The sequence below is a fragment of the Pyxicephalus adspersus genome, chromosome 2, assembly GCF_032062135.1.
Source record: "Pyxicephalus adspersus chromosome 2, UCB_Pads_2.0, whole genome shotgun sequence".
NCBI classification, from domain to species: domain Eukaryota; kingdom Metazoa; phylum Chordata; class Amphibia; order Anura; family Pyxicephalidae; genus Pyxicephalus; species Pyxicephalus adspersus.
This window is the reverse complement of record NC_092859.1, coordinates 96552300-96578025: the sequence shown is the minus strand read 5'-3', so window position 1 is coordinate 96578025 and position 25726 is coordinate 96552300. Positions and strand designations below refer to the sequence as shown.

The window sequence follows — 25726 nt, the reverse complement described above, 5'->3', positions numbered from 1 at the left end:
CAAATGTCCCTATTTGCCTGGGAGCAATCTGGGGTCACTATGTGAGTGCTAGATGTCTTGGGCATTTTCTGATATTTTCTGTTTGCCTAGCATTCAATAAACTCTACTTGTTTGACAGCAGTTGTCCAGATAATTCTGCAGATATGAGCCTGGGGGTGCTGGAGTAAATCCTCATAAACATACACCATTTCATCATTTAGGCTGACCCTGCTCTGGCCTCTTTAAGTGTCTAGTGAGTGTAATTATTCCCCAGTTATTACTGCTAACTGTAAATTAGAAGCTATGTGTTATATCAACTGCTGTTTCCTGATAAAGAACTTTGATGCCAAACCAAAATATCAACAATAGCTAGTAAATATACTAAAAGATTACATAGACCATTAGTAAGATATACATATGTTGTTGTTAATAACAAAAGTTATGTAGATACACATAAATTATGTAGATAGGGGTTTACATGCTGACACTACTGAGAAGATATCTGGGCAGTCAAATAGAAGATTCAATTTACTACTGAAAAATGTAAGGTTATACAACTCAACCATTGAAACAATGCTGCCCTACACAATAAAATAGAATAGAGGGGCACTTCTGTGAGGGACATAAAGGAACAACATGAGTAATAGCAAAAAAATATATGAATCACCTGTAAGCCCACATCTTGAGCACATGGTACAGATTTGGGTCCCTCGTTGTAAAAAATCATTGCACATTTTGGAGTAATTTCATAGGTGGTCTATGGAATGATACATACGACTTACTATGAAAGTTTTAAAAACTGGGATGTTCATTGGATTGGTAGGATTGGCGCTACACCTTGATATATACAAATTGTAGACAATGCGGACCCAGTACTATAACATTATGGGGATGGAGGAGTTGCATATGAGGACAACCCTCAGCACAAGTCTTCAGTCATGAAGAGTTTACTTTAGATGAACTGGAGAGTCATGAGACTGTGGTGTAGGCATCAATAATCACAGTTTTTTTCTTGTTTTTCATCCTCTTTATATAAGAGTACACTTATTGCCTTCATATTTTTTGCTCTTACAACCAACATTCTGAATGCAATCCTGTATGCTTTACACAATCTTCCTAAGACCTAGGGAAATATATTTTGTCTTCTCAGTGTCCTCTCAGAGAAAAAAAAATCAAATATAAAACAAAATTATGATCACTATTACTGCTACTATTTTTGTGACTACTAAGCCACAACTTTAATCATGTGCTTCTGGGGGTAAAGGAAGGAGTGGGTGGTAAGGGCAGGGTTTGAATCATCTTTGCTGTATTTGTTCTATCAAATGAACATTTATTGCTGGATGTGATCATATTCTGCATCATCTATGTATGTATTTTGTATTTGCATTGCTGGATGCTAACACTGTACTGAACATTACCTATGTATGTATTTTATGGTATCTATAATTGTCAATAGCGTACCCTGTACAGCACTACAGAAGGTGATGGTGATATATAATAAAAAATAAATGACTAATTGGTAATTAGAATATAGTGCACCATCATCTTCTGTTGTGCGGTACAAAGCAAGACATACACATGAATGCATATTACAGAAGTGGTAAACAACATAAATGTTGAAGTGGGTAATGCAAAAAATGTATATAATTGATACAGTAATTACAACAAGCAATATGGAGAGAAACCCGCACCTTTGAACCTACAAACTAAAAGAAAGGGAGTAAATAAGATAGAAGGCAATAGGCCAGCAAACCATTTTATTAATCCTGTAGTCTTTAGCTACCACTTTGTTTTTTTCTAATACTGTAAAATTGTATCTATGATAATACCATAGTGTTAGATATACATATGGCCTTGTGATACAAATGCCCCCCTCTCAAGTATAATTATATTTCTAAAATAAATAAATACCAATATACCATTCCATATAATGGTTTCAGCATGCACATAAGAAAATCTTCTGAAAAATTTGCAGAAGTACACTGTTTAATTACATATCACAACATATTACGTTACATCATTAACATATTACTACATACTGTGTAAATACACTTACCTGAAACAGAAAACACTGGAGCTGGAGGGCTGGATATGACTCGTGGTGATGTGCTATCCTCCAAATAAAAGTGGGCAGTCTGGAAGCATTTCCTGAAATATCATAAGCAATTAATTATACAAATGTTAAGTAGGCAAAAAAACTAAGAAATAAAACAAAGAACTAAGATACTTAAATAAGCTAATTTGCTGATAGTTTTATTTTAACCTCCCAAATGCAATTATGTGAGCATATCATGTACTACAATACCTTGCTAAAACACAATAGGGTTAATTTACTAAATATATAGGCTGAGAATGACTGCCTGCAAAGAATTTCTTTTAGTAAATCAACTCCATTGCAGTGCTTGATTTTTTTTGCTTGTTTTTAAAGACAAATTGTCATGATTTCTTATTCTATGTTAATACTTGGTGCTCAAAAATGTTCTTCTTTTTTATTAGTGCTCACTTTTTCGGAACTGAAGCCATAGGCATAAAGTACATCGCCTTATACTTGTCTTGGGACAGAACCACTTCACCCCCCATTCATTCTCTAAATAAACTTTATTGTTATCCTTATTTCTTTAATAGTCATAAAAAGGATAAAATAATTTAGCATTCTATGTACTGCTTACAGATGATGCAATATGCATATTCCTTATCAATTAGAATCCTACTATATAAACTCAATGTACAACATCTGGTTTTGTAATTCTTGTAGGCAGGCATTTCCATCTGTTTAGTATAAGAGGTGAACAACTTCAGGCTGATGTGCTAAGTGTAAATTACTAATTATCACTTGATTAAAATGATGACAGTGCTGACTGCTGGAAATATTCACATATACAGTAGTCCCCATCAATCAATATTGTAAAATATGACCAAATGTGAATATTTTAAACAGAAAGGAGTAATTGAGAACGATGATGCATGAAGCATCTAGACTTTGCTCAAATCAAGACTCATTAACAAGGTAGAGCTTTTAATTTTGTTATGAAAAATCATGTTATGATCTTCAGCTTGGATAGGCAAGAGGGGAAAAAACAAAAAAGGCTAATAAACGTTATGCTGGATTTTTACAATAAAGCATTAAAAAACAGCAGCATTTTAGCTGGCATTTTCAGTGCACATTATACCATGCTCTACTGTGTTTTAGTGTATGTTTTGCTGCATTTGTAATGGTTGGAAGCTGTGTTACAAATGTTAAAAGTTACAAAAAAAAATTGTGACATGCTGTGCTTTAGTGTACAATTTTAAGGCACATTATGCTGTACTTTATTGTAATTTTTGCATACTTTTGCAGCAAAAGGTATGATAAAATTCTGTAAATTTGAGCATTTTAACATTGTCTTTTTTTTGTTATTTTCATACAATATTATCAAAAATGAAGCACAACCCAACAAAAAATACATAAAAGATAAGACATACTTCTGTAACACCTATACTAAAGTCACAGGCAAAATAAAGTGTTTTTATAAAACCACAATACAGGCCTTGCCAATGTCAGTCCTCGAGGTCTGGATTTTTATACAAAGTCTTTTTTGCCAAATTTTTATTTTGCTATTTTGCAGGCAAAATTATTTGCCAATTGGTGGATTCATGAACAAAAGATTGGAAATGACCACAGTGCATTTCTACAGAGGTGCCCTAGCTCAGTTTCCCCTCTCCATTAAACAGATCAGCTTTATGTGTACAGCGCTCATTCATTTATCTGTCCCTGGCAATGATCACGAAAGACCATTTCCAGCGACAGTTATCTGACATCCATCAGACTTCCTTACAAGGCTTAAGACAGTTCACTTAGCTCCATTCTTCTGCTTGTTTTTTGTCTTTTAACTGATCTAATTGAACATTTGATTGTAGTTTGCTTTAATGCATTTACAATGCAAATGTATTTGTTTCAGAAAAGCATTGCAGAATAGGTACACGTGTGCTTTATGACATACAGCTTACAACATATTTGCACCATTTACTTTATTACATTTTTATGAATATATATAAAACCATAATACTTACCGCCAGTATATTAGAATACCCACAAGTACCACAAGACAAATAAAGGTCAGGGATGACACGACCACGAGTGGTATAATTGTCTTCTCACGTGATTCCAGACCTTCTGCTAGACCAACACGAGACTCATGGCTACTATTACTTGCCTCTATAGTCAGAGAAAATGGAAATCATCCATTGTTATAAACCAGCAAAAATACACTGTGTCATGTATGATTTTATATAGGCAGATTTATCAAGTAGTGAACATATTTATCTTTCTAGAAGTAAGGAAACTATTGAATTGTTCTCACTCCTTGATAAATTGCATTTCGATGTAACCTGAAGTTGTTTACTTAATTGTCATCTCTTATGTGTTTATGTCAGTACAAGCAAGTCTATATTCACTTTATGTAATTGTAATAGTTTTTTTCTACTTACCTTCTTCCATAGATACTGTATAATAGAAATTTAAAATCATTACTACTAATGATTTTATTACTACTCTACTATGCTGTATGAGAGGTAAGTGATAATATGGCATGCAAATGGATGGTATTAGGATTTCCTACTGCATTTTAAGCCAAATGACATACTCCCTGCTATTAATAAGAGTGCTCTAAAATACAGGGCCTGATTTTTAAAACCTTTCCAAGACTGGAGAGGATACACTTTCATCAGCAACCCTGGGTGATCCAGCAAGCCTGGAATTGATTTCTTAAAAGTCATTTGCTATTTGTTAGCAAAAGTTTTCAATCCTGACCCAGATCCGACCCAAGATCTAACCTTGAAGAGCTTACATAAATCAGGCCCACATTGTCAGAATGTTGACATAGAGCTCACTGCACAAAGGAATGTCACCATACCTAAAATACAAATTGTAATGAGTATCTGTTGGAGATACCACCATGTACCCAGAGACCCAAGTAGGCTTTTAGACTTTATGGTAAATACGTACTTTAATCACAACTGTGCTCTGCCTTTCTCCACACTTGCTGCTCTCTGTTGTTGTCATAAGCCACTCCAGAGCACAAGAGATCTACTGATCTACTGCCAAGCCATATGCAAGGTATTCAAATATTCATTATATAAGTATATATATATATATATATATATATATAGATACACAATCGGAAGACATTTTTTACTAGATAATATTTAGGCTTTTACTATAGGCAATTAGTTGTATTTTAGGTTTGGTGATATGGAGGAAACTCTACTGGGGGGTTTATAATCTGTTCCCCTGCCAATTCGCTTATAATTTTCATTTGTAAATATAGCATTTTCTATTGTGTCCGCTGGCGCTTTTTGTCACTAGGTGGCAGAACAAGCCATTGTTTTATTAGGAACTGAAACAAAAGATTTGAAGACTTTTCAGGGAATTTCAGATGAATTGACAGGGGAATAATTTATGAACAGAGCCTTAGGTGTGTATAGAAAACTACTATGAGAAGTATGTACATGTCTATCCCGTCTTGTGGGATTGTTAGTAGAATAATGTCTGTTGTCATGCTGTTTATGTAAAGGATATGTTGTAATCATACAAACCAACATTCTAGGTTCATGTCCTGAAAAATTTATATAATAATGCAATGGTAGTTACTCAAAACACATTAGAAAATAGTGAGTTTTGACTAAGCCCAAAAGTTTTCCTTTGGGACTGTTGGCAAGAAAAGTTCAAGCTCACACAAGCAGGCACAAATAAACTTATAGCCAAACACCAACCAAAACATTTAAGTTTGTTTTATATAGAGAAGAGTCCCTATTAGGAAGAATTTCCATACTTTCTGTCATGGCAAGAAATCCCTCCAAACTGAAGAGTAACCAAAGCTCAGTAAAGAAGGGATAAAACTCCTGACAATGTCTTTATTGCTGTCCATGGCTTTTTGTCTCACAGCACATCTCATTCATATACCAGTGACACATATGGTGGTAGTAAGACAAAAGATTCCTAATGAGGCCACACACAGAAACAGAAGCTCTTCCCCACTCGATCAAAAACTAAAAATCATTTTGGTTGGATTAGGCTTTAAAGTCGAGCACAATGGGGTGATTTTTGCTTTAGCAATTATTGCCTGTGATCACCAAGCAACTAATCTCTACTGATTGCTACACATAGGCAACAAAGGAGAATGGTATGTAAAAGCAAGCAATCAGTCTTATTTGGAGCATTGTGCTACTAATAAGGATAATTCAGTACAGCATACTACACTCCACTGTTGCCTATGCAGGGGCAATTACAACCAATGATTACTGTAAAAATAGCCTATGTGCACCCAATCCTAACAAGTCTATGAACATACTTTAACATTTCACCTGTGCATCTGTAGGTTCTTTGTCCACTATCTTTACCATCCGCAACTTGAACCAAAGTCCAGTTGCAGAAAATATAAGGCTGATTTCATTTATGCACAATTGTAAGTATAACTGAGCAGTATTGGGTTAAAGACGGAATAACTTATTGCTTTACACAACATGCTGCATCAGAGTCTAGAGCGTGAAACTGAAATACATTGCAGCAGAATCACAACAGGAGTTAGTTTAATAACACAAACACTGGTCTAAAACATGCACGCAATCATCACTGTTCAGTATAAATATCATACTAACATATGATATTTATTTATTAGTCCATGCAAATCATGCTTATACAACATGCTATGGGAATAAGTACATGGTGCCAGACTGCACACTGCTTGTAAAATGAATGGTTAATATCACCCATTTTAGGAAGTCATTTTATGAACTGCAAGAATGTTTATGCACAATAAAAAAAAGAGTAATATAAATACAATAATAGCTAGCTAACCTAATAACTATGCTTCTAAATCCCAATGATTGTCTCTTGGGGTATATCTATAAAGGCTACTGGACCCTAATTATGTCTGCCTTTAGGAGCAATTTGAGGGGACTATATGAGTAACTATCCCATGCCAATGACTATTGCCAATCATCATTACGTAAGTAGAGAACACAGCAGTGGGTGAAGTGTGAGCCCAAAGCTACTCATAGGCTCTTTGTCACTCATATGATAGCAAAATCATTAGGTGGCCTTTTTTAAATAATTAAGGTGTTACCTTAAGCAAATCTGTAAGATTTACCATATCCTAAAAAATAGATTCATCCTATTGTTTTTTCATAGAAAAATACTTTCTTTTAGATTGCTTTATGAAAGATTTCTGCGTGACCAGCCTATAATTCAGAAAACTTGGGGGAATTTGCCAGCTCATAAGTGTTATTGCAGAACACGTGTAACTTTTTGCTTTAATAAAAGCCATATCAAAGCTACATGCATGTGTGAGGTGATAGTCACACAATGGAAAAACTACTGATATCTATACATATTGTACATAATGATGGACATAATGATGAAAATGAAGTGGTGAGTGTAATTCATGCCGTTATGTGAAAAACCTATTTTACCAAAGTGATCATGTATGAGACTGAAGCCATGCGGTGATATCCAAGCACCAAGTCTACATATGTCATGGAACAGAGAATGACGCACCTTGATTAGAAAACTCTTCATGACATCAGAAAATAAGATGTGGTTCATGGGGCATGTGTGGTTTGGGAGAGAAAGGAGATCATAACTGTTCTTACTTGACAGTGTAAGCTGTTTTAAACCTTACATGCAGTGTATTGTATAAGGGCTTTTTTCTGTCCCATGCAAGATGGTTAAAGGGACATTTAAAGTTAAATATAGGGGCAAGGTAAAGGAAATGATATGTTCTCATAAAATGGTTCTTTCCTAAAAAATAATATACTCAACAATATCATTGGGCTAAGGATTTTGCAGTAGTTGGAAAGGTAGGCTTCATAGTGTTGATTTTATGAAGTTTGCTTTGTTTGAGAAGAATTGTAGTTTACATCTTTGCCTATGAACCAGAAAGTAGTCATTTTTGAAGACAACCCCTGCTGAAGGAAAAAATATTACTGTGTGCCATTGCTGACTTGCTTCTGCATACTTGTTCTGGGCCAGTAATTTAGAAAGCAGTAAATCCAGTGAACAAGGTAACTTTGAGAAGGATAAGACAGCAACGGTAGGCTATGTATTTCTCTAAACTTGTACTCTATATAAACCTGAATCAATTTTTCAATGTTATAAATCTTGTCTTTCTATATGCAGGTTTCCAAACAAAACTTTTTTATAACTTTTGCTAATCAGTTGCTATTTTTTTCTGTGAGATCCTGCCAGTTACAGCACATCCAGGCTGACAGTGCTAACACTGAATCACCAGAGTTGTTAGCCTCCCAGATATACGCTTCTTCAGTTTGCCATTGGGCTGCCATTTAGAAATAGTAGAGAATCATTTTAAGACTTGGCTTAGTGTTGTCAACCTGCAACATGAAGTTCTATTACTGGCATGATCTGAACGTAAAAAAACTTATAAAAAAAGATCTTACATTTCACCAAAATTAATAAACCAATGATACAACATCTATAATATTTGATAAAAATTGGCAATAGATAGTTTAACTATATACAGATATTTACTCAAGTAATTTCCTCAGGAACATCAACGGTAATTCATGCTCGCTCCATCTTATTTAACCTATGGCAAGGTGAATCAGCTCATCACACTTGTCTAATTTATAATCTATGGAGTGCGCACCAGGCATTATTATTTATCCAACAAATACAGGGGGTCTGCCATTGGTCATTAGTAGATGATCTTGAAAAACTTTCCATTACAATGTTCTACCTAAGCTCTCAGGGAATGCTAAAAATCATATGTGATAAAATTATAACTGCTTTATCAGTAAAAGAATGACTTATCTAGTAATTAAATTCTTTATATGTATATTTACATTTAAAAACAGAATTAGAATGTATTTGCTGTATTATTTTTAAAGTTGCAGGTTACTTGGCTGACATGCCCTTTCTATGCCTTTACTAATTATTGAGTCTGCAACCCATAACAAGCATGCAGCCAATAAAGACAGAGACCTGACCCCATGCTTGTTCTAAGTAGGTGGATTGCATGAGAGCCAAGGAACCGTTAAACAGACTTGAGGGTCCATTCACGGCTATGCCTTATAATTTACATGAATGCAAGTTCAGTTAGTTTTCAATTGTTTTATTGGATTTAGGTTACTTCTATGGAGTGTGCTGAAATGTTTTATTCAAAAAAATCTGGTATTTCAGCCTTCAATTTTCATTACAGGGGCTTTTGATAGAAATGAAAGTGCACCTTAATGCATGACGACACACCTACATAAAACCATGAAAACTACATAAAATGAGATGCATAGGTGTATAGCCAGCCTCTCTCTTGTTAACTGTGAGATTGCACCAACATTCAGTCACATCCCTAAATTAGGTGGAGTGCTGGGTTTTCCTTAAGTAATTTAAAAGGACTAAAGAAACTTACATAATGGTTTCAAGTTGTACCCTCTTTGGAGGAACAATTTCTTTTGTCCTCTAGAGTTTCCTCATTTTATGGCATGATGTGAATACATCATCAATAAAAAAAAAAACCTTTCAAACTAAAAATTTGTTATAGTAGTATGATGCACTAATGGGTTTATGCAATCGTTTTTGGTGTATTAATTGTCTAAAGACTAACTGCGGACGTGACCCAGGATGTTCCTTTGCTTACATACTTTGTGCCAACAGATATCCTAGAAAGTTGGGGGTAGGCTTATATTGCTTGCATTTTAAAAATACATTTCATTATTTATTATTGATAGGAGAAATGTATCTTTTTGTGCCATTTTACATCTCCCTAAAGCTTAGCTTTAAATAGGTTTTGTCTGTTACAAGATTCTGAGTCCGTTATGACCAGACAATGGAACAAGAAAATCGGTGTTAAAAGGAAGATCCTGGCAGAGGAAAGCTGCATTGAAGACGAAGATTGTGTGGTATACTTCAGCTTTGCAGTATGCTAAAATAGCCTGGCAAAGGCAAAGCACTGGAAATTAAGTCAGGAGAAAGCAAGTAAGGTGAATAAAAAACCATTTCACTGCTGTCCCTGTAAAGGATGTTATATGAACTAGTTGGCCCAGATACCTAAACCCTGAGCCAAGGCAATTAGACTTCAATTGATCATATTGCTAATGATTTCAAAATGTTCTCACTCCGTGTATCAGAGCACTTTTTCATCCAGATGTCCACATTTTAAGGGGCATATTTGTGTGCAGGTGCATTTGTTTTAAGAATTGAGCTCCTGGCAGTAAAGAGACTAAATCAAACAGAAATTCTGATGAAGATGCCGTACTAGATGTCATCAGTTTTTTGTTCTAAATTTAAAAATCCCACCATGGTTTTCATTAAAGGTGGTTTAGGCAGACCTGTATACAACAGCATAAAGATTTAATCACTATAATCCATCAATGTAATAGATAAACTCTTTTTCTCTTAGCTCCTAACTCTCTTCAAATACTGCTCCAAATATAAACCTAGGTGCGTATTATTCCTTGAAATACAGGAAATGCTTTGATTCGAGTATAAACCAATAGAAATGCCAATAATAATAACATAAACAAATACATCCACATTTTTTTCCCTTTTATGTGTTAAAAGTATTTTAAAGTTGGTTACCATAGATCAGTTGCTCCTTTATGCTCTCTTGTGCATAGTTGTTGGTCGCCAGTAGATGGTGTTGTGCCCTCATGTAAAGCGAGTAACAATTTACACTTGTCTCTAACAGCAAGTTAGTTACACACTTTACATGAGGAGGCCATCTACTAGTGAGATTATTTTTCTAGCCACATTTTGCAGGCAAATAATGGTTTATATTCAAGCATATACAGTATTTTTTAAAAAGTGTATGTAAGTGTTTGTAAGCCCTGACAATAAACCTTTCCTATCTAATCGTTTTTAGAGACGCCAGAAATTTAGAGCTGTCCTGTGCACTTTACACCCTTCCTGTGTAATCACAAGATAGTATTTAGCTCATTCTCTTTCTTTAAAATTACAGAAGAATTAGTGTTTATGTTGTGCAGGATATGATTAATTTGTTGAGAAGTTTAGCAAAGGACAACTGGGCAGGGTTAACTGGACTCAGTTCACAAATAAACTCTGTGTTGTCAGTCCACAACAGGGATTTACATTTGAGTGGACTTCTGGAACATCAAAAAGCAGATTCTGCACTTGCAGGAACTTTGCAGAGATGAAGCATATGGAAACGTGTGTATTGCAGCAATATACTGATTGTCTATTAACTTTGATCTTACATACACCTACATAGATTCCAAGGACTATGACTGTAAGATATGTATTATACATCTATTCTATTTCTACCTTTTTTATTCGGTAGAAAATCCTGTTGCAATGACTGATCTATAGTTATTATAACATTATTATTATATGGAAGACGGCTCCATCTAGTGGATATACTAATATATTACTAAATACAGAGGCCAGGTTTGCTTTTTCCTTACTGAAAGAATAACTTGTGAGAAAGTTCTTTTACAGGTTTACTTGAAAAAATTGAAATATATGTCAACATATGAAAGATGTTAAAAACGTGGTGAAAATTGTTATTGTTTTGGGTAAATTAAACTGTAAAAATGTTTTAAGCATATATAGGCATTATTACACTCGAAGTTAAGATACAATGAGGTTGATTACCTAAATAAACGTAGACTGTTCACATAACAGTGAAGTTCATTTTTATTGCACAACCTAATTGTTCACTTAGCTTAGTAAAATAAAAGTAAAAATTGTATCTATCTACTTTTTTTTTTTTTTTTTTGTAATTCCCCTTGCACATGACTAGGTATTCGGAATGAGTATAGGAATAACGTTAGTATCAATACACCTAACCAGTGGTTATTTGATGTTGAGATACCAAAGTCCAATACCAAATTTAGCGGTGTCAGATTTCCACAGCTTTACAAAAATTCTATAATTTTCCTGCATACCTAGAACTTTTTTCTATATTTTATAGAAGGTCTTGTATTTAGTACACTGTTTAAAAAAAATCATAGTTCCTGATTGCCAGTAAAACCAAAGCTGTAATTTAATGCCAAAAGTCTTGAAATGTGTTGGCAGGTGACTTTCAAGGAGGGGACATTCATTATTGTATCCCCAAGAAGGGGCATCATGCTGGGGACATTAACATGCATATTGCAGGCATAAAGTGGTTAAGCTAAATGAAACACAAACAAGGTATCCAGACTCAGCAGTGTACTGAAAAAATATGGTGGTTACTCCAAAAAAAAATGTTCCGGGGTATTAAAAGAACAATTCCAGGTAACAAGTGCAATCAAGGAGCTACTAATTATATCCAGCAAACACCACAGCAACTGTCCCTAAAACATAAGATTATTCAGTTTCCCTTTTTCTAAATATTGTGTAATCGACTGGAGACACAATGCAAAGGTGATAGGGTCATTGGGGTTCATTTTCTAAAGCTTTATCATTACAACTTCTAAGGCAGTTTGTCCATATGTGGAAGACAGCAGGGGACTTGTAGTGGGCTCCTTTCACAAAATAGAATATATTTTAATATAATTGGGATTAGGCTAGTATTATTCCTGTTGATTTTTTTATTTAAAACTTTAACCTTACCTTTTAATCTTAACCTCTGCTGGAATAGAAAGGCATGTGTGTATTTGGTCACATAAACATTAACACAAGCTCTACAATGGGTGTGGATCACAGCAGCTGAGTACTACACACCACCGCTGGACAAAACTGTGGAAGATGCCATAGCTGAACAGTCTTTATCGAAATGTTAGCTGCCTGAATGTCATAGTGTTTTGACTTTTCTCGAAATGTAATTGACTGTATGTTTGTTGTGGGTCTGCATTCAGAGGTAGTGAACCTAAACACCTAAACAACAAGAGTTGTCATAGGCACATAAGTAGTTTGAACTTCTATATTTCTCTTGCAGTACGTATAGTATAAGCATGCTAGTTCTGTAAACTTTTACAATGTATGTTTAAATGCCAGAAAAGCTGTTACTACACTACAATGTTACATATAACATTGTTCTTAAAATATGTCCTTTCCATTCTTCACAATACAATATATACAGCATTGGCAGGTGAAGAGAATAACACTGATTATCATGGTTCAATGGCCCATTTTAAGAGGTTGGGATGTACTAGCAGCAAGTGAATGGTCAGTTGTTTAAATGGGATGTGTTGGAAACAGAAAAAAATTGACAAGCATATAGATCTCACTTTGACAAGGGCCAAATTGTGATTGCTAGAGGACTGGGCCAGAGCTCCTCAGGAAAATGGCAGCACTTGAATGGTGTTACCAATATAGAATGGTTAGTATCTATCAAAATAAGATAAATAGTAAACTTGGGGCCAAGGTCAGGGAAACTCAAGGCTCATTGATGCACTGTTGAGCAGCGTTCCTGATGAGGCAAGTGGTTTGTAAGTTACATTTCAATAATTTCAAATTAAAGTTTTTGCCAAATGGACACTAGCAGAACTTAGAGCAAAACTAGGCTAGCTCGCCTGGTCGGATTTCACAAAAGAGGTACAATAATAGTGCCCATGTTGACCCCTTTTCATTGCCAAAAGCAGCTAGAATATGCAAGTAGGCTTCAGGAGTGGAACATGGAGGATGGGAAAAACTCTAACTGATTCTGATGAATCATGTTTTGCTTTGGATCATGTGTATGGACATATGTGTGGTGTGGTTTATGGAACAAACTAAAGGCTGGGGTGTGACTAAATGCCCTACTGGCTCTACCACGTACCACAGGACACTTTTCAAAGTTTTGTGGAGTCCATGTCTTGATGGGTCAGGGCTGCTTGAGCAGCACAACCTGTACAACTTGATTTCATGAAAAATGATTTCATGTTTTGGCTGATCAGTGTATTTAAGTAACCCTAATTGATTAAAAAAGAAGACAAATAAAAAATTTTAGTATAGAACCTAGTTTTGACTTAATATTCCTTAAATAAAAGGTACATAATACATAAATGCTGCTGACAAGTACTAGAAACACTAGTATACAAGACTAACATTTGCATTACAATGGGCCCCAAAAATAAAGGGTTGGTATTTTAACAGCAAAGAGCCAAAGGCTGCTACAACATCAACACCACTGTAAAATGCTGCCAGATATATCAAAGGAAGAAGTTGTCATAGTGAGACAATACAATAAGGGTCTATACCAACGGGCTTTGGGCTTCTGTCAATGGCATCAGTGTATTATCAGTATGAGATGCTGCTGAGATCATTTAAAATTCACTGACAGGGTGATTGGACTTGCATTTGACCTCTTTCCAACCTGCATATGACCTGTTTAGAGCAGATTTTGCATTACCATAAACTTTTATGGGCATCCAAAACCTGTTTGAGGCAAATAAAAAGACTGTTACCAGGTCTTTACATGTAAATAGTACTCTATAACACTTAAAAAATGTGTGCATATGTTGGCGTGCATCCTTATGGGTGGAAAAAGTTGACAATTCCATACATCTTTCTCATGTTGAATTATTGAAAATTATACATTCCTAATGAAAACATTTGTATACTACTAAAAATGTATACTTTGTGTAGAAATACAAACCTGTCTTAGTAATGTGGTTACTACAGTATGTATAAATGTAAGCAACATCCAAACTAGTAACAATAGAGCTCATGCATACTAACTGAAGAAAAGTAGCAGTGATGCCCAATGTAACTAGCCACATAACAGAACATAAAAGTGAATAAAACTAAGTTACTCTGGGCATTCACTTAATTTTACTCTTCCAGCTTTTTATAAAATATTCAAGAATCTACTGCACATGTGTGTTACCACTTAATGTTAAAGAGGGTTGATGACACCTTTAAAAACAGTACAAATTATGTGTACTGGTGAGGAAATGTACCAACTGTGGGCCAAATTCTGACACTGAAGATAATAAAAAAGACCTCACAAGTATTGTTGAAAAACTTACCCTACAGTTACCAAAATGTCTCTCTTATTGTACCCCCCAATTACTGGGGAGCACAGTTGTTATGTTGCATAAAATCCACTACTTGATCAAGGCATGCTGCATGCATTCATATGTAACAATTGGTTGCATTGTTTGTTACATTGTTTAATATTGTTTATTTCATTAGAATCCAGAAGCAAAGGATAGCAAAGCAAGAAGACCAAGTTGCAAGAACACAGAAGAGTTTGCAGAAGCTAGTGCATCCATAACCAAAGGAATTAAAAGAAGCGCAAGCTATGTTAGGAATCATCGTATTTGGTCAAGTTTAATATTACGATTTATTTTATGACATCAGTTACATCGCAAAAAATAAAAAAAAAAAAAAAAAAAAAAACAAAACAAAAAAAAAACAAAACAGAAAAAAATCTAACTCGGAAACAGTACTGTATCTAAAATCCTGCAGTCATCAAAAAGAAAATCAGACTTACCAGGGACATGTCTAGACTGATGGCTCAAAAGGATCTGTTAGCTTGAACTTATTTAAATGTTTCTACAAACTTGAATGACTTCAAAATGTGCCACTTGCTCCAAGCACTTTTTCTCTAATTTTAAAAACACTGTTTTCATACTACATTAAAAATCAGAATATTGCCAATGTTTCACAAAATAACAATAATAATAATAATTTCATTATATATGAGGCAATATCATAACCTATTTTCTCCACCACTAACCTGCCTCAGACACGTTGGCTATTGTTGAACGATCACTAGTAACAGAAGGTAGCGTTGACATTTCAGATCCAGGCGTTAAATTTGCTTTACCTGGTTCAACTGCAACCTCAAAGTCTTTGTCTCTGTCATTAAGGTCAGAAAAATTGAAATCTGTAGAAGTCTCATTATCACTAAGACTATCTGAGGTACTTTGACCTGAACCACTTTCTTCATCACCAGTCAGAACTGCCCAAGAATTTGACTCAGATGTATTTTCCACAGCCATATACTCTGTCTGGATACGAGTCTCCAGTAAAGTCATGTCACTCTGCTTCTTAGGTTCGGTGCTTGGGGTTGTAGAAAAACTTCTTTCTTCAAGGTCAGGACTTATTTGAAAATCTGATGCAGCTGTAGACAAGGCACTTCCTTCTTCTGCTGTCTCATTGGGCTCATTCAAGCTTAAATTATTCTTCTCCAGCACAAGTGGTACATAACTACTAACATCAGCTACCACACTTTCTTGGGTTTCTGTATGTGATGTGGAATCAGTAGTAGCTACAACAAGATAACCATCATCCACTACAGAAGGGCCCGTTTTGGTATCAGAGCTGACAGTAGACAACACATCAGTTGCTGTTTGAGATGTAGCAGTTAACACTGATAATGTGCTAGGACTCTCACTGTTTGGAGAATCAGCTGTAACAGAAACATATACATTTGGTAAAATAATATCATGGGGAACAGACTCTTTAGCTTCAGTACTAAGAGCAGAGGTGGATAACACACTGCCTTTAGAATATTGCGAAGACACAACAGAAATGCCATGCGTAGGATAAGCATATGGTGGAGTATGGTAATAAAGGGTAGCATCTTGCTGGGTTAACGTATTGACAGGCAGCACTGGAGTAGAGACCGCATGAGATTTTGTAGAAAATAAAAAAGGCACAGTATCTACAGACTGAACAGTTTTGTCATTATCATGTGACAATGATACAATTTCATCTGAATTTACATTAGTGAAAAAATGAGGTTCAACATTTTCATGCAAGACTGACATTGTTTGTTGTGCGTATGCAGACTCAACAGAACTTGGGGACAAATAATTATAAACAGACTGAACATACGTGGAATGCAACGAAGGCTCAGCAGTAGCACCAACAGAAGAAGGCAGTAGCAAAGAGCTGGTGTTAGAGTCTATGTAATGGTAACTGGATGTTTCATTCAACTCTCCAACACTGGGCACAGCCGAAGCAATGCTAGTATTAGGTAAAGTCATGTGTGTCAGTGATTCATTAAAAGCATTTTCTGATGTGTCATAAAAGATTTCCTGAGTTGGCAAAAGAAGCATATCAGTAGAAGCAGAGACAGTTTTTGAGGCTGCAGCAAGCATAGCTTTAAGCAATATATCACCAGGGGTTGTGGTTACAGAATTCACTGGCTGAACAGGTAGCAGATTTTCTGACAATGCATTAATGTCAGTGTCAAAATTCCTGGCCGTAGATAAAGGAACTGGGCGGATCTCAGTTGAGGACTGAGTTTCCCTAATTACACTGGATGAAGAAAGGTCAGCCATGACTTCAAGATTTGTACCTGGAGCTATGTCACCATAAGTGGAGGTAGTCTGAAATCCAGCATCATCTACTTTTTTTTTACTTGTGGTAATTAGTTTGCTTTGATTAAGCTCAAGTGTGGTATATTTAACATCAACTACTGAAGCAGATGAGCTCTCATTATTGATTTTCAAACCATCTATCCCATCAAAAAAGAACCCACTACCAGAGAATGTTTCTGTACTCTCCCCATCATGAATCGTGGAGTGTGTAGGCTGAAGTAAAACATCCTCTGGTGTTATTACAGTACTTGGCTTAAGATACAGTTCAGTGCTAAGCTTTGTTAAGGTACCCTGGTGAAATACCCCCACAGAATCATGCAAAAACACCGATGAGTCAGAGGTAACAGCAAAGGTTTCTGTAGAAGCCATATTATTAGACAAAGAATAGGCAGGTTCAGACACCACAGAAAGTGCATGCATCCTTAAATCAGTGCTTGGTGTTTCAAGTTGTGAAATTAACGGAACATTATTAAAGGTGTCACCCTCATGACCAAATGTTAATATCTCAGAAGCAGCATGAGCAGTCTGATGTGGTTTCACATCAGAATGATGTGTTTGGCTTGGATGAAATAAAACACTGGTTTCAGGCAAGCCCAAAGAAACATGCAAAGAAAGTGTATCAGTTGCAACCGTCTGTGTGACTTGTGAAAACATTTCAGATACTGCATGATGGCGAAACACTTTACTAGCGGAGAAAGCGGAGGAAAATGTATGCAAAGGTATGCCATCATTGGAAGACAGGGAAGGTTCGGATGATACATCAACACTGGGAAATACAGGTGTGACATGCAGGGTCGGACCAATATCTGAAGCAGCAGGGGTAGCTTTCAGGAACTGAGTATCAGACAACAAGGGGGTAACTAGAGAAATAACTTCACTAGTGTAGGAGGGTTGAAGACGTATCTCACCATTAGATATTGGTTGTGTTGTCTGAGCGAATACTTCACTCGGAGAAGCTGAACCATGTTGTCCAAAGCTTGGAGAAATAGGTTGAAATGTTTCAACTGGGGATAAAGTAGAAGTTGAAAAGTAGGGTTTCTCTATGTCAGGAAGAACAGTAGATGGTTCTAGATCATCTTTGCTGGGAGAAGAGGACAGAGGAGGATATGATGAGGATAAAGATTCATTTTCAGATGAAGTAGTAGGACTCATTTCTTGCCTTCTCTCATCAGTAGGAATTGCAGGTTGGGAAGTAACATTAAATGCTTCAAATTTTTCATCACGGACTATGCTTGTAATGACTGTATCGTCACTAGAAGAGATGTTTTCACTTGTATATTCTTCTGGTGCCTCTGAGGGAACTGGATCTGCTTGAGACCTCTCATCTGGAGTAAACGTTGCAGAAAAAGTAGGTGAAGCAGTTGCTGAAGTGTTCTCGGTAACTTGCTGAGGTCTCTGGGTAGGCATTAAAATCCATTTTTTCCAGTTGGTTGTTGTTAGCAGAAGATCATTAATAGCACTGGTTTGGGCTTCATTTGCTGAAGGTGATCCGGTTGTTACTGTGTCATTAAGCATCCAAAGGTCAACCCTACTTTTCACCTCTGTATTTATTTTGTCTTCTTTATCTTCCTCTTGTTCACCGATTTTCACAACTTCCTTATCAATACTTGTGGCCACATATGTTTTAGATGTAGGCTGCAAAGTAGGATACAGCAAAGTTTTAAGACTATCACGCTGCCCATGTAGCTGTAGGGTTTCTGGGGTTGTTTTATATGGCTTAGAACTCATTTCTTCAAAGTTGTGAATAGTTGTTTCCTGGGTTACTTGTTCTTGATTTTTGGTACTAAGACTGCGTGAAGTTAATTCATATGTGTTGTCCTGTATGTCCTCATCGCTGTCCTGGAAAGCAACACCAAATATTGAATTGATGTTTTGAAAGATGTATATCCTTACATGTATAAAAGACATAACAGTATAATGTTTTTTATTTCATATATATCTGATAGATATCTGATATAAAAAGGAATCTATTTTCTCTTTTGTGAACTGAGGTATTATAGACAATAAAGCAGATCTGTGGCCAAGCTCTAAACATTTACATATTCTTATTTAGGCATTAAATAAACTCTAAAACAAGTCTTCACTGACCTCTGTAGCTGATGTAACCTTGGAGTAAATTATTCTAAAAGTTTGGAAATTAGGTAAATATTTATTGTGCTGAGATTTGAGATCCAACTTTTCAACATGAATGCTTTCTTTACATGTCCTATTTTACATTTAGTGATGTTATCACTTGGCCTCTGTGTGCTGTACATCTTCCTGAAAACATCAAAGCGCCCTGCCTTAGTATATATAGTATGTGTATGTATATATATATACTACTACCTCTATTTCCTCTTCTGTTTCAGTGACATCAATATATGGGTCGTTTCCTGCAAAAACAAAAAAAAAACATATAGCAAAAATGTAAGGGATGGAATTAAACATAACAGCTGATAAAAGAGTGTTACTGCATTAAGTTACAGATTTAGTTACTCTAGTAATTTGTACTTTAGAGTGTCAGTACCTTCCTTTTAAGTATCCACATATGGCTGAACCTTTTTCTTTATTTACAAATGACTTAGCGGGTCACATAACCATCTATCTTCAATCTTTTGAGGCAGAATGAGTACATTTACATTTGTTCATTTTAATGTATTTATTATTTTTTTAAAAAGAAAAATTGTGACCATAGACATAATGCCATGTTAAGCTGTGAATCTAATAAGGTTGGGATTCTTACTCTGATAATTAACTTTAATGTACAACTCTGTGCAATATGTTGGCGCTACTGTTTATAAATAAAATATTAATATTACTCTGTTTTTTTTTATCATTGTAACTGAAAAGTCACCAGGGGAAGATACTTAACTAGCTTAGATTTATTAGAGAGAACACTAATATAGATGTTTATGTTCAGAATGAGGATCATCCGTACTTATGTCAACATTTTGAAATGGTGGGATTCAATACTGGTCAGGATGATCCCCTACCTCTACATGGGCACATATATGCATATTTACTGTAAGCAGCTTTAAGCTTACACGGGGGGGGGGGGGGCTGGAGAAATGGTCAGTGGGTTCAACCAACTTCTATACATTGATGTAAAATTCAGGAAGGTAATTCTGATTTTCAGACAAGAATTTTACCCAGTTTTGCATGTACCCTTGCTGGGTAAATCAACTTACAAATTGTTTTAAAGTTTTAAAAAAGAATATAAAAAGTAAAATATGCATATTTTTCAATGTCCCTCAGGAACTTAAGTGGTAAAACCTGCGCACCAGTGATGTACACAGTGTCAGTTATGAAATTATAGGAGAATTCTATTTTTGTTTCAATGTTATATTTTATACTATGGAGAACACAAAAAGTATCCAGTGGAGATAGTGCTTTCAGGATGGGCAATTCAATCTAGAATTGTTGCAAGCTTGTTGATGGGGTCCTGCAAAAATATAACATGGCCCTCTAATCTAAACTTGTTCCCTCCAAGAGGATTGGCCATTTTTTTTTACCAATAAAATGTAGTGGTATGATAACCATGTAAATATAGATTTTAAGATATACATTTTATTCACTGACACAAAAGCATTAAATCAGCTCACAACTCTTTGCAATGCAGAGTAACACCCAAATACTGACATTATTTATAACACTATAAACTCCAATAAAAAGAAAAAAAATTGAAAATATGAAAATAGAAATAAATATTGTGAAATGGCTCCCCAACTGCATGCACTACAGAACAGGAAACATAGCTATATTACAATTTACATCATATTCATAAGGGATGGATTATCTTATTATATGACATGGTCTATAACATATAAATACAACAATACTAATTTGCTTGTACATTGGCACAAGTGTCTGTCTTAGTCCCTCAGTTGATCTATGTGTCCTTGAGGAGCCCCTTTGATCCTAGGCTAAGTCAAGTTTAAGCCTCACAGCTCCTCTATTCTACTATCAGGAGAGGTGGGTTGAATCTGAAGATGGAGAGTTGAGAAGTTGTACTTGGCCCTAGACCCTAATACAGCTACATGCAGGCACTACAAGGCCCTCCACTTCAACATTGTTGTTAGCTAAAACATTTGTATTCTGAGAATTGTGTATGGTAATGCCTGCATTATAAATTTTTTCACATGCCACCTATATGTTTTAAACTTTTACCACTTTTACTGAATATTAATGAAATATTATTTTAATATTTCAATATATTTTGATTTAAAACATTTTATCAGATAATACATTATTTAAGAATCTAAAAAAGGATTTTTTTCTTGCCTTGACCCTAGTGCTCTAGAATTTCAGTCATCAACAGTTCTCTGAGTACAGCTGTAATACCGGTAACACTAAGAAAGTAATACATTGTAATCTAGTGTCATCTGCATTCCTACATGGTTTGTATTGAAAAGCAATGAAATATCACTCAACAAAACAGGGCAGCATGGCCATTTAAGAGGCATTAGTATGAACAATTGCTATAACAAAGTGTATAAAACATACCTGGCCCATCCATCATGTCGACAACCACCTGGTCACTGCGTTTTCCATAAAGGCTATTGGTGCACATTGCAACGACTTGAAGAACATAACTTGTGTTTGGCAATAAATTGTATAGAATTGCACCCTACAATAGAAAACAACAAATAAAACATTTGAAAAGAACTGATGTATCCCTTACAAAGTTGTATAAGTCAGTAGAATCTGAACAGACTGAGAAGACAGCATTACTGAAAAAGCTGAAAACTGTAGTATAATAGGCATTCTTTTTTCACTTTTGACGAACACCTTTGAGTATGAGCAAACAGTCTTGTAGAGAAAATAACTTCTGCATACAGGCTGACAACTCTTTATAGAAGAACACACAACTTGTCACAGAAAGACATTATCATTTGTAGATAGCAGGTGGTCACTGATGACCGAGTGTCACTGATCCTTATAAAAATCATTAAAATCTTAACCATTTGTTTATATTGGTGTAAATTAAAAGGATTTAAATTGAAAGAATAATACTATTACATTTAATTTGATGTCATCTTAAAACGAAAAATAGGTTTGGCTTACTCTCTTCTTAGATCCACATCCTGAGACAGGTAACTAAAGAACACCTTGATCCTGGCAAGCATTTGCAGGTCAAAATACAATAGATAAAAGAGGCTAAAGTTGGGTGGCAGTATAACTGTACCATTCACTTAGCTTTGATTTCTCTATTTCAAACTGTTCTAAATTGCTTTTTAGGATCCAAAATGAACTAACCAAATCCTGGTAGCCGTCTGTGAGATATTCATGCTTTGTTTGGTCCTCCCCCTGTAGCTGTTGATAGTAGACTACATATCTCTCAATCACAGCATCATACACAACCCGAGGTCTCTTCCACGTAATCAGAAGGCTTGTGCTATTTTGTACTTCAGCCTGGAGATCTTCTGGTTCTGAACTGCAAACTAGAATGGAGAGAAAAAAATAAAATGATAGAAAGAAAATATTTTGTTACTGCTTAAACACACAAATACACAAATTACTAGGGTACATCTAATTGGTTTAATTAACATTTAGGAGATCTTTATTTTTTAAAACTGTGAATCTGACATTCCCTCAAACATTCCCTGGTGAGAATAAACTACTGCCATTGAAGCACATGGACCTTCCTACATGGGAATGTCTGATTCCCTGTTTACTAGAGCCCTAAATGAAAGCATGCATATATATATATATACAGGGTTCTCCCCATGGCCTTTTAGCTGGGTGCACCACCCGGCACTTTTCAGCACCCACCCGGCTGTTTTTGAGTGGTTACTAAAGAGTTTGGTCACTATACAGGGGCTGACACCCACCTACAATTTCTTCCCACCCAGCTTAAAAAAATGTCTGCGTTGAGCACATATATATAAATCATTATTAATATTATTCTTATCCACTAGTTATATAAAACCAACATATTGGGCAGTGCTTTACAGTGCTGTCCCACAACCAGTGTGTCTCACAAACTAATGTCCCTACCATAGTCATATATCATTTCCACAGTCTAAGATCAATTTTTTTTTTTTGGGGGGGGGGAAACCAATTAACTTAAAATTACCATGGTGTCACAATACTTATTTGTAAAGGTGTGTGATGGTGTCAATATTGCACTCAGATTCAGGCATTTCATGAGTTAAACGCTCCAGGAAAGGTAAGCTAGTTTTCAATAGTGATGTTGGAAAACCAGTTTAGGGTCCTGGAGATGGTCAGGGAGCTCACAAGGCCTAGAGTTCAGAGAGCTTTGTATCCAGTATGTACAGGAGCTGGAGTCTGCAGAGGAAAGAACTCCACAAAGACTGTTTCTAAGGGAAGTTCCCAGAGACAGAGTTGTCCCATTTATACTTATGGACTTTGATTTGTATTTTCTTTGTTTAGATTTTACAGGGCTACCAAGTGAGTTAGCCAGGAGCAAAATGTTTATTTTTGCTGTTTTATTTGTTTTGGGACACATGCTGATAAAGAAGAGGCAGATGCCTGAAGTTTGCACTCCACCGCCCTGCCTGTTATTCCAGTCCACTGCCCTGCAGGCAGCTCACAACATACGTATTTTTGTAACCTATCAGCATGCTTTTGAATTGTGGAAAAAGACCTGGAGCAAACAAGAAACATGAAAATATGCATTTTTTAAAGCAAAAAAGATGACCCTGCTAAATTTATTTTATCATATATTTTTCATTTATTCTGATGACTGTACTAAAAGTTAATAAATAATATAGAGAAGCATTATGTAAGCTGAATGTAGGTCAATGCAATCTATTTTTAAAACACTAGAGGGCAGCATATACAAGTAAATATAATGCAAGTTACCACTTCAAATGTGAAGGTAATAGATTATTTTCCTTTTATTAATATACACCTTTTAATTTTTTTTTTTTTTACCAATTTACATAAAACCAGTCAAAAATAAAATCTCTGTTTCCGGAAGATGCTTACAATTTAATCTCATATAAAATCTGCCTTGCTTGTCAACACATCAAATAACAGGCCTCTTTATGGGACCAAATAACCTTAAGAAAATAAAGAGTACAGAAAAAAAGAACACAGGATGTACTTATATCAGTACAGTTCAAAAAGAAAAAGTACAGCAGTTTGGACAAAGTAATCATTTTACTTTGCCCAGATCATGTAATGACACCAACAGCTAATGTCCAATTTCATAGGTTCACTTGAAACTTTTAAAGGGTATTTCATAATGTTTATACTTAAATACTTGAAATTAAACCACATGTATGGAATTCAGAAAGTGGATTTGGAAATCAAATAGAAGGATTAGTTAAAGTAAATATGAAATTATTTGCCTATGTCACTACATTATGAAAAGTATGATTAAGATTATTATTATGACCATTTTATCACCATTACACCATTATTGTCGAGATGCACCCTTACAGTGAAGAAGAAAGATGGGGGGGTGCATAAGGGACAACCCTGTCTAGTGCCATTGGTAATGTAAAATGGAAGAAAGAGATGTAACAATTTACCTGACCGCAGCAAATAGACATGAGTAAACATAGCAAATATAGGAAAGCATACCATTACATAGACCTACATGGCTGTTATTTTCATAAAATACATATCCATGTAGTTGAAAGTTTTCTTAGTGGACAAAAGGATAAAAGGCAGAGAAGTAAGAAACAATATTAACCATTCCTAACCAATTCACTATCACATGCAGATTTACTGAACAAAATGAAACCCTGCAAATCTTAGCTTATTGCTGAAATTTACTTCCCAAAACAAAGTCATCCCCCCTCCCATATTGTCATCCAGAACATCTACACATTCCCAGGCCAATATAATGTGAGAAAGGAAGGAAGCAGAGACTTGTGAGATGGTTCTACGTATCCCCAAAGGGCCTAGCTAGGCAATAGGCAAATTATGGAGAAAGTTATAGGTTAGAGTCAGTAGTCTGAACCGCATCCTATGTGTAAATGGCAGCTAATTAGGAGCTTGGCAGAGAGAGAACAAGCAGAAGGGTGGCGTAGTCAAGTAACAGGGTTCAGTATGAATTAGAGAAGTGCTGGTCTGTTAATTGGTAGTAATCAAGATGGGATCTGATTAGCACATTCATATGCGTTATGATAAGGTTCGATGGAAAACATGTTTCTGAGCTGAAGATAACAGGAAGTGTATATTAAGCAAATATGTGGAAAAAATAGGAATTACTCATAAGCTTGGGGAACTAAGGTTATAAGGTTTTTGTTAGTTCTGGTAGAGAAAAGAATCTGATTATTGGGAGGATCTCATTAAATAGTCTGGGTGGTCAAAGAAGTAAAGCGTATAAGTGGTGCATTCATGTGCATCACAGTGTCATTTAGCGGGCAACAGGTTCCTGGGTGTATGGTGGCACACCTAGAAACATGGATAAGCAGATGTGCCTCAAATTGTACAGAGAACAGGAAGGATGAAAGCATGGCAAGCCTTGGTTTAATAATGCCAGGGTCTTCATTTAAAGTGTATAAAGAACAGGAGGAGAAGCCTGAGAAAGACAGAATTGCCAAAGCTTTTTAGTAAAAGTCTTCTATTGCATTTAATGTTCACTTGTTAATTAAAACTAAATAAG

At 35.5% G+C, this 25726-nt stretch overlaps 1 protein-coding gene across 1 annotated transcript in view; it reads right to left on the bottom strand.

The window, feature by feature from the left end:
- PTPRZ1 (protein tyrosine phosphatase receptor type Z1) overlaps positions 1-25726 on the bottom strand; it is a 109067-nt gene that overhangs the window by 29167 nt on the left and 54174 nt on the right. Inside the window, 7 exon segments of the mRNA XM_072399033.1 lie at positions 2036-2127; positions 4030-4174; positions 15576-19005; positions 19489-19538; positions 21649-21772; positions 22402-22586; positions 25330-25345. Of these exon segments, the coding sequence (XP_072255134.1) occupies positions 2036-2127; positions 4030-4174; positions 15576-19005; positions 19489-19538; positions 21649-21772; positions 22402-22586; positions 25330-25345 (4042 nt within the window).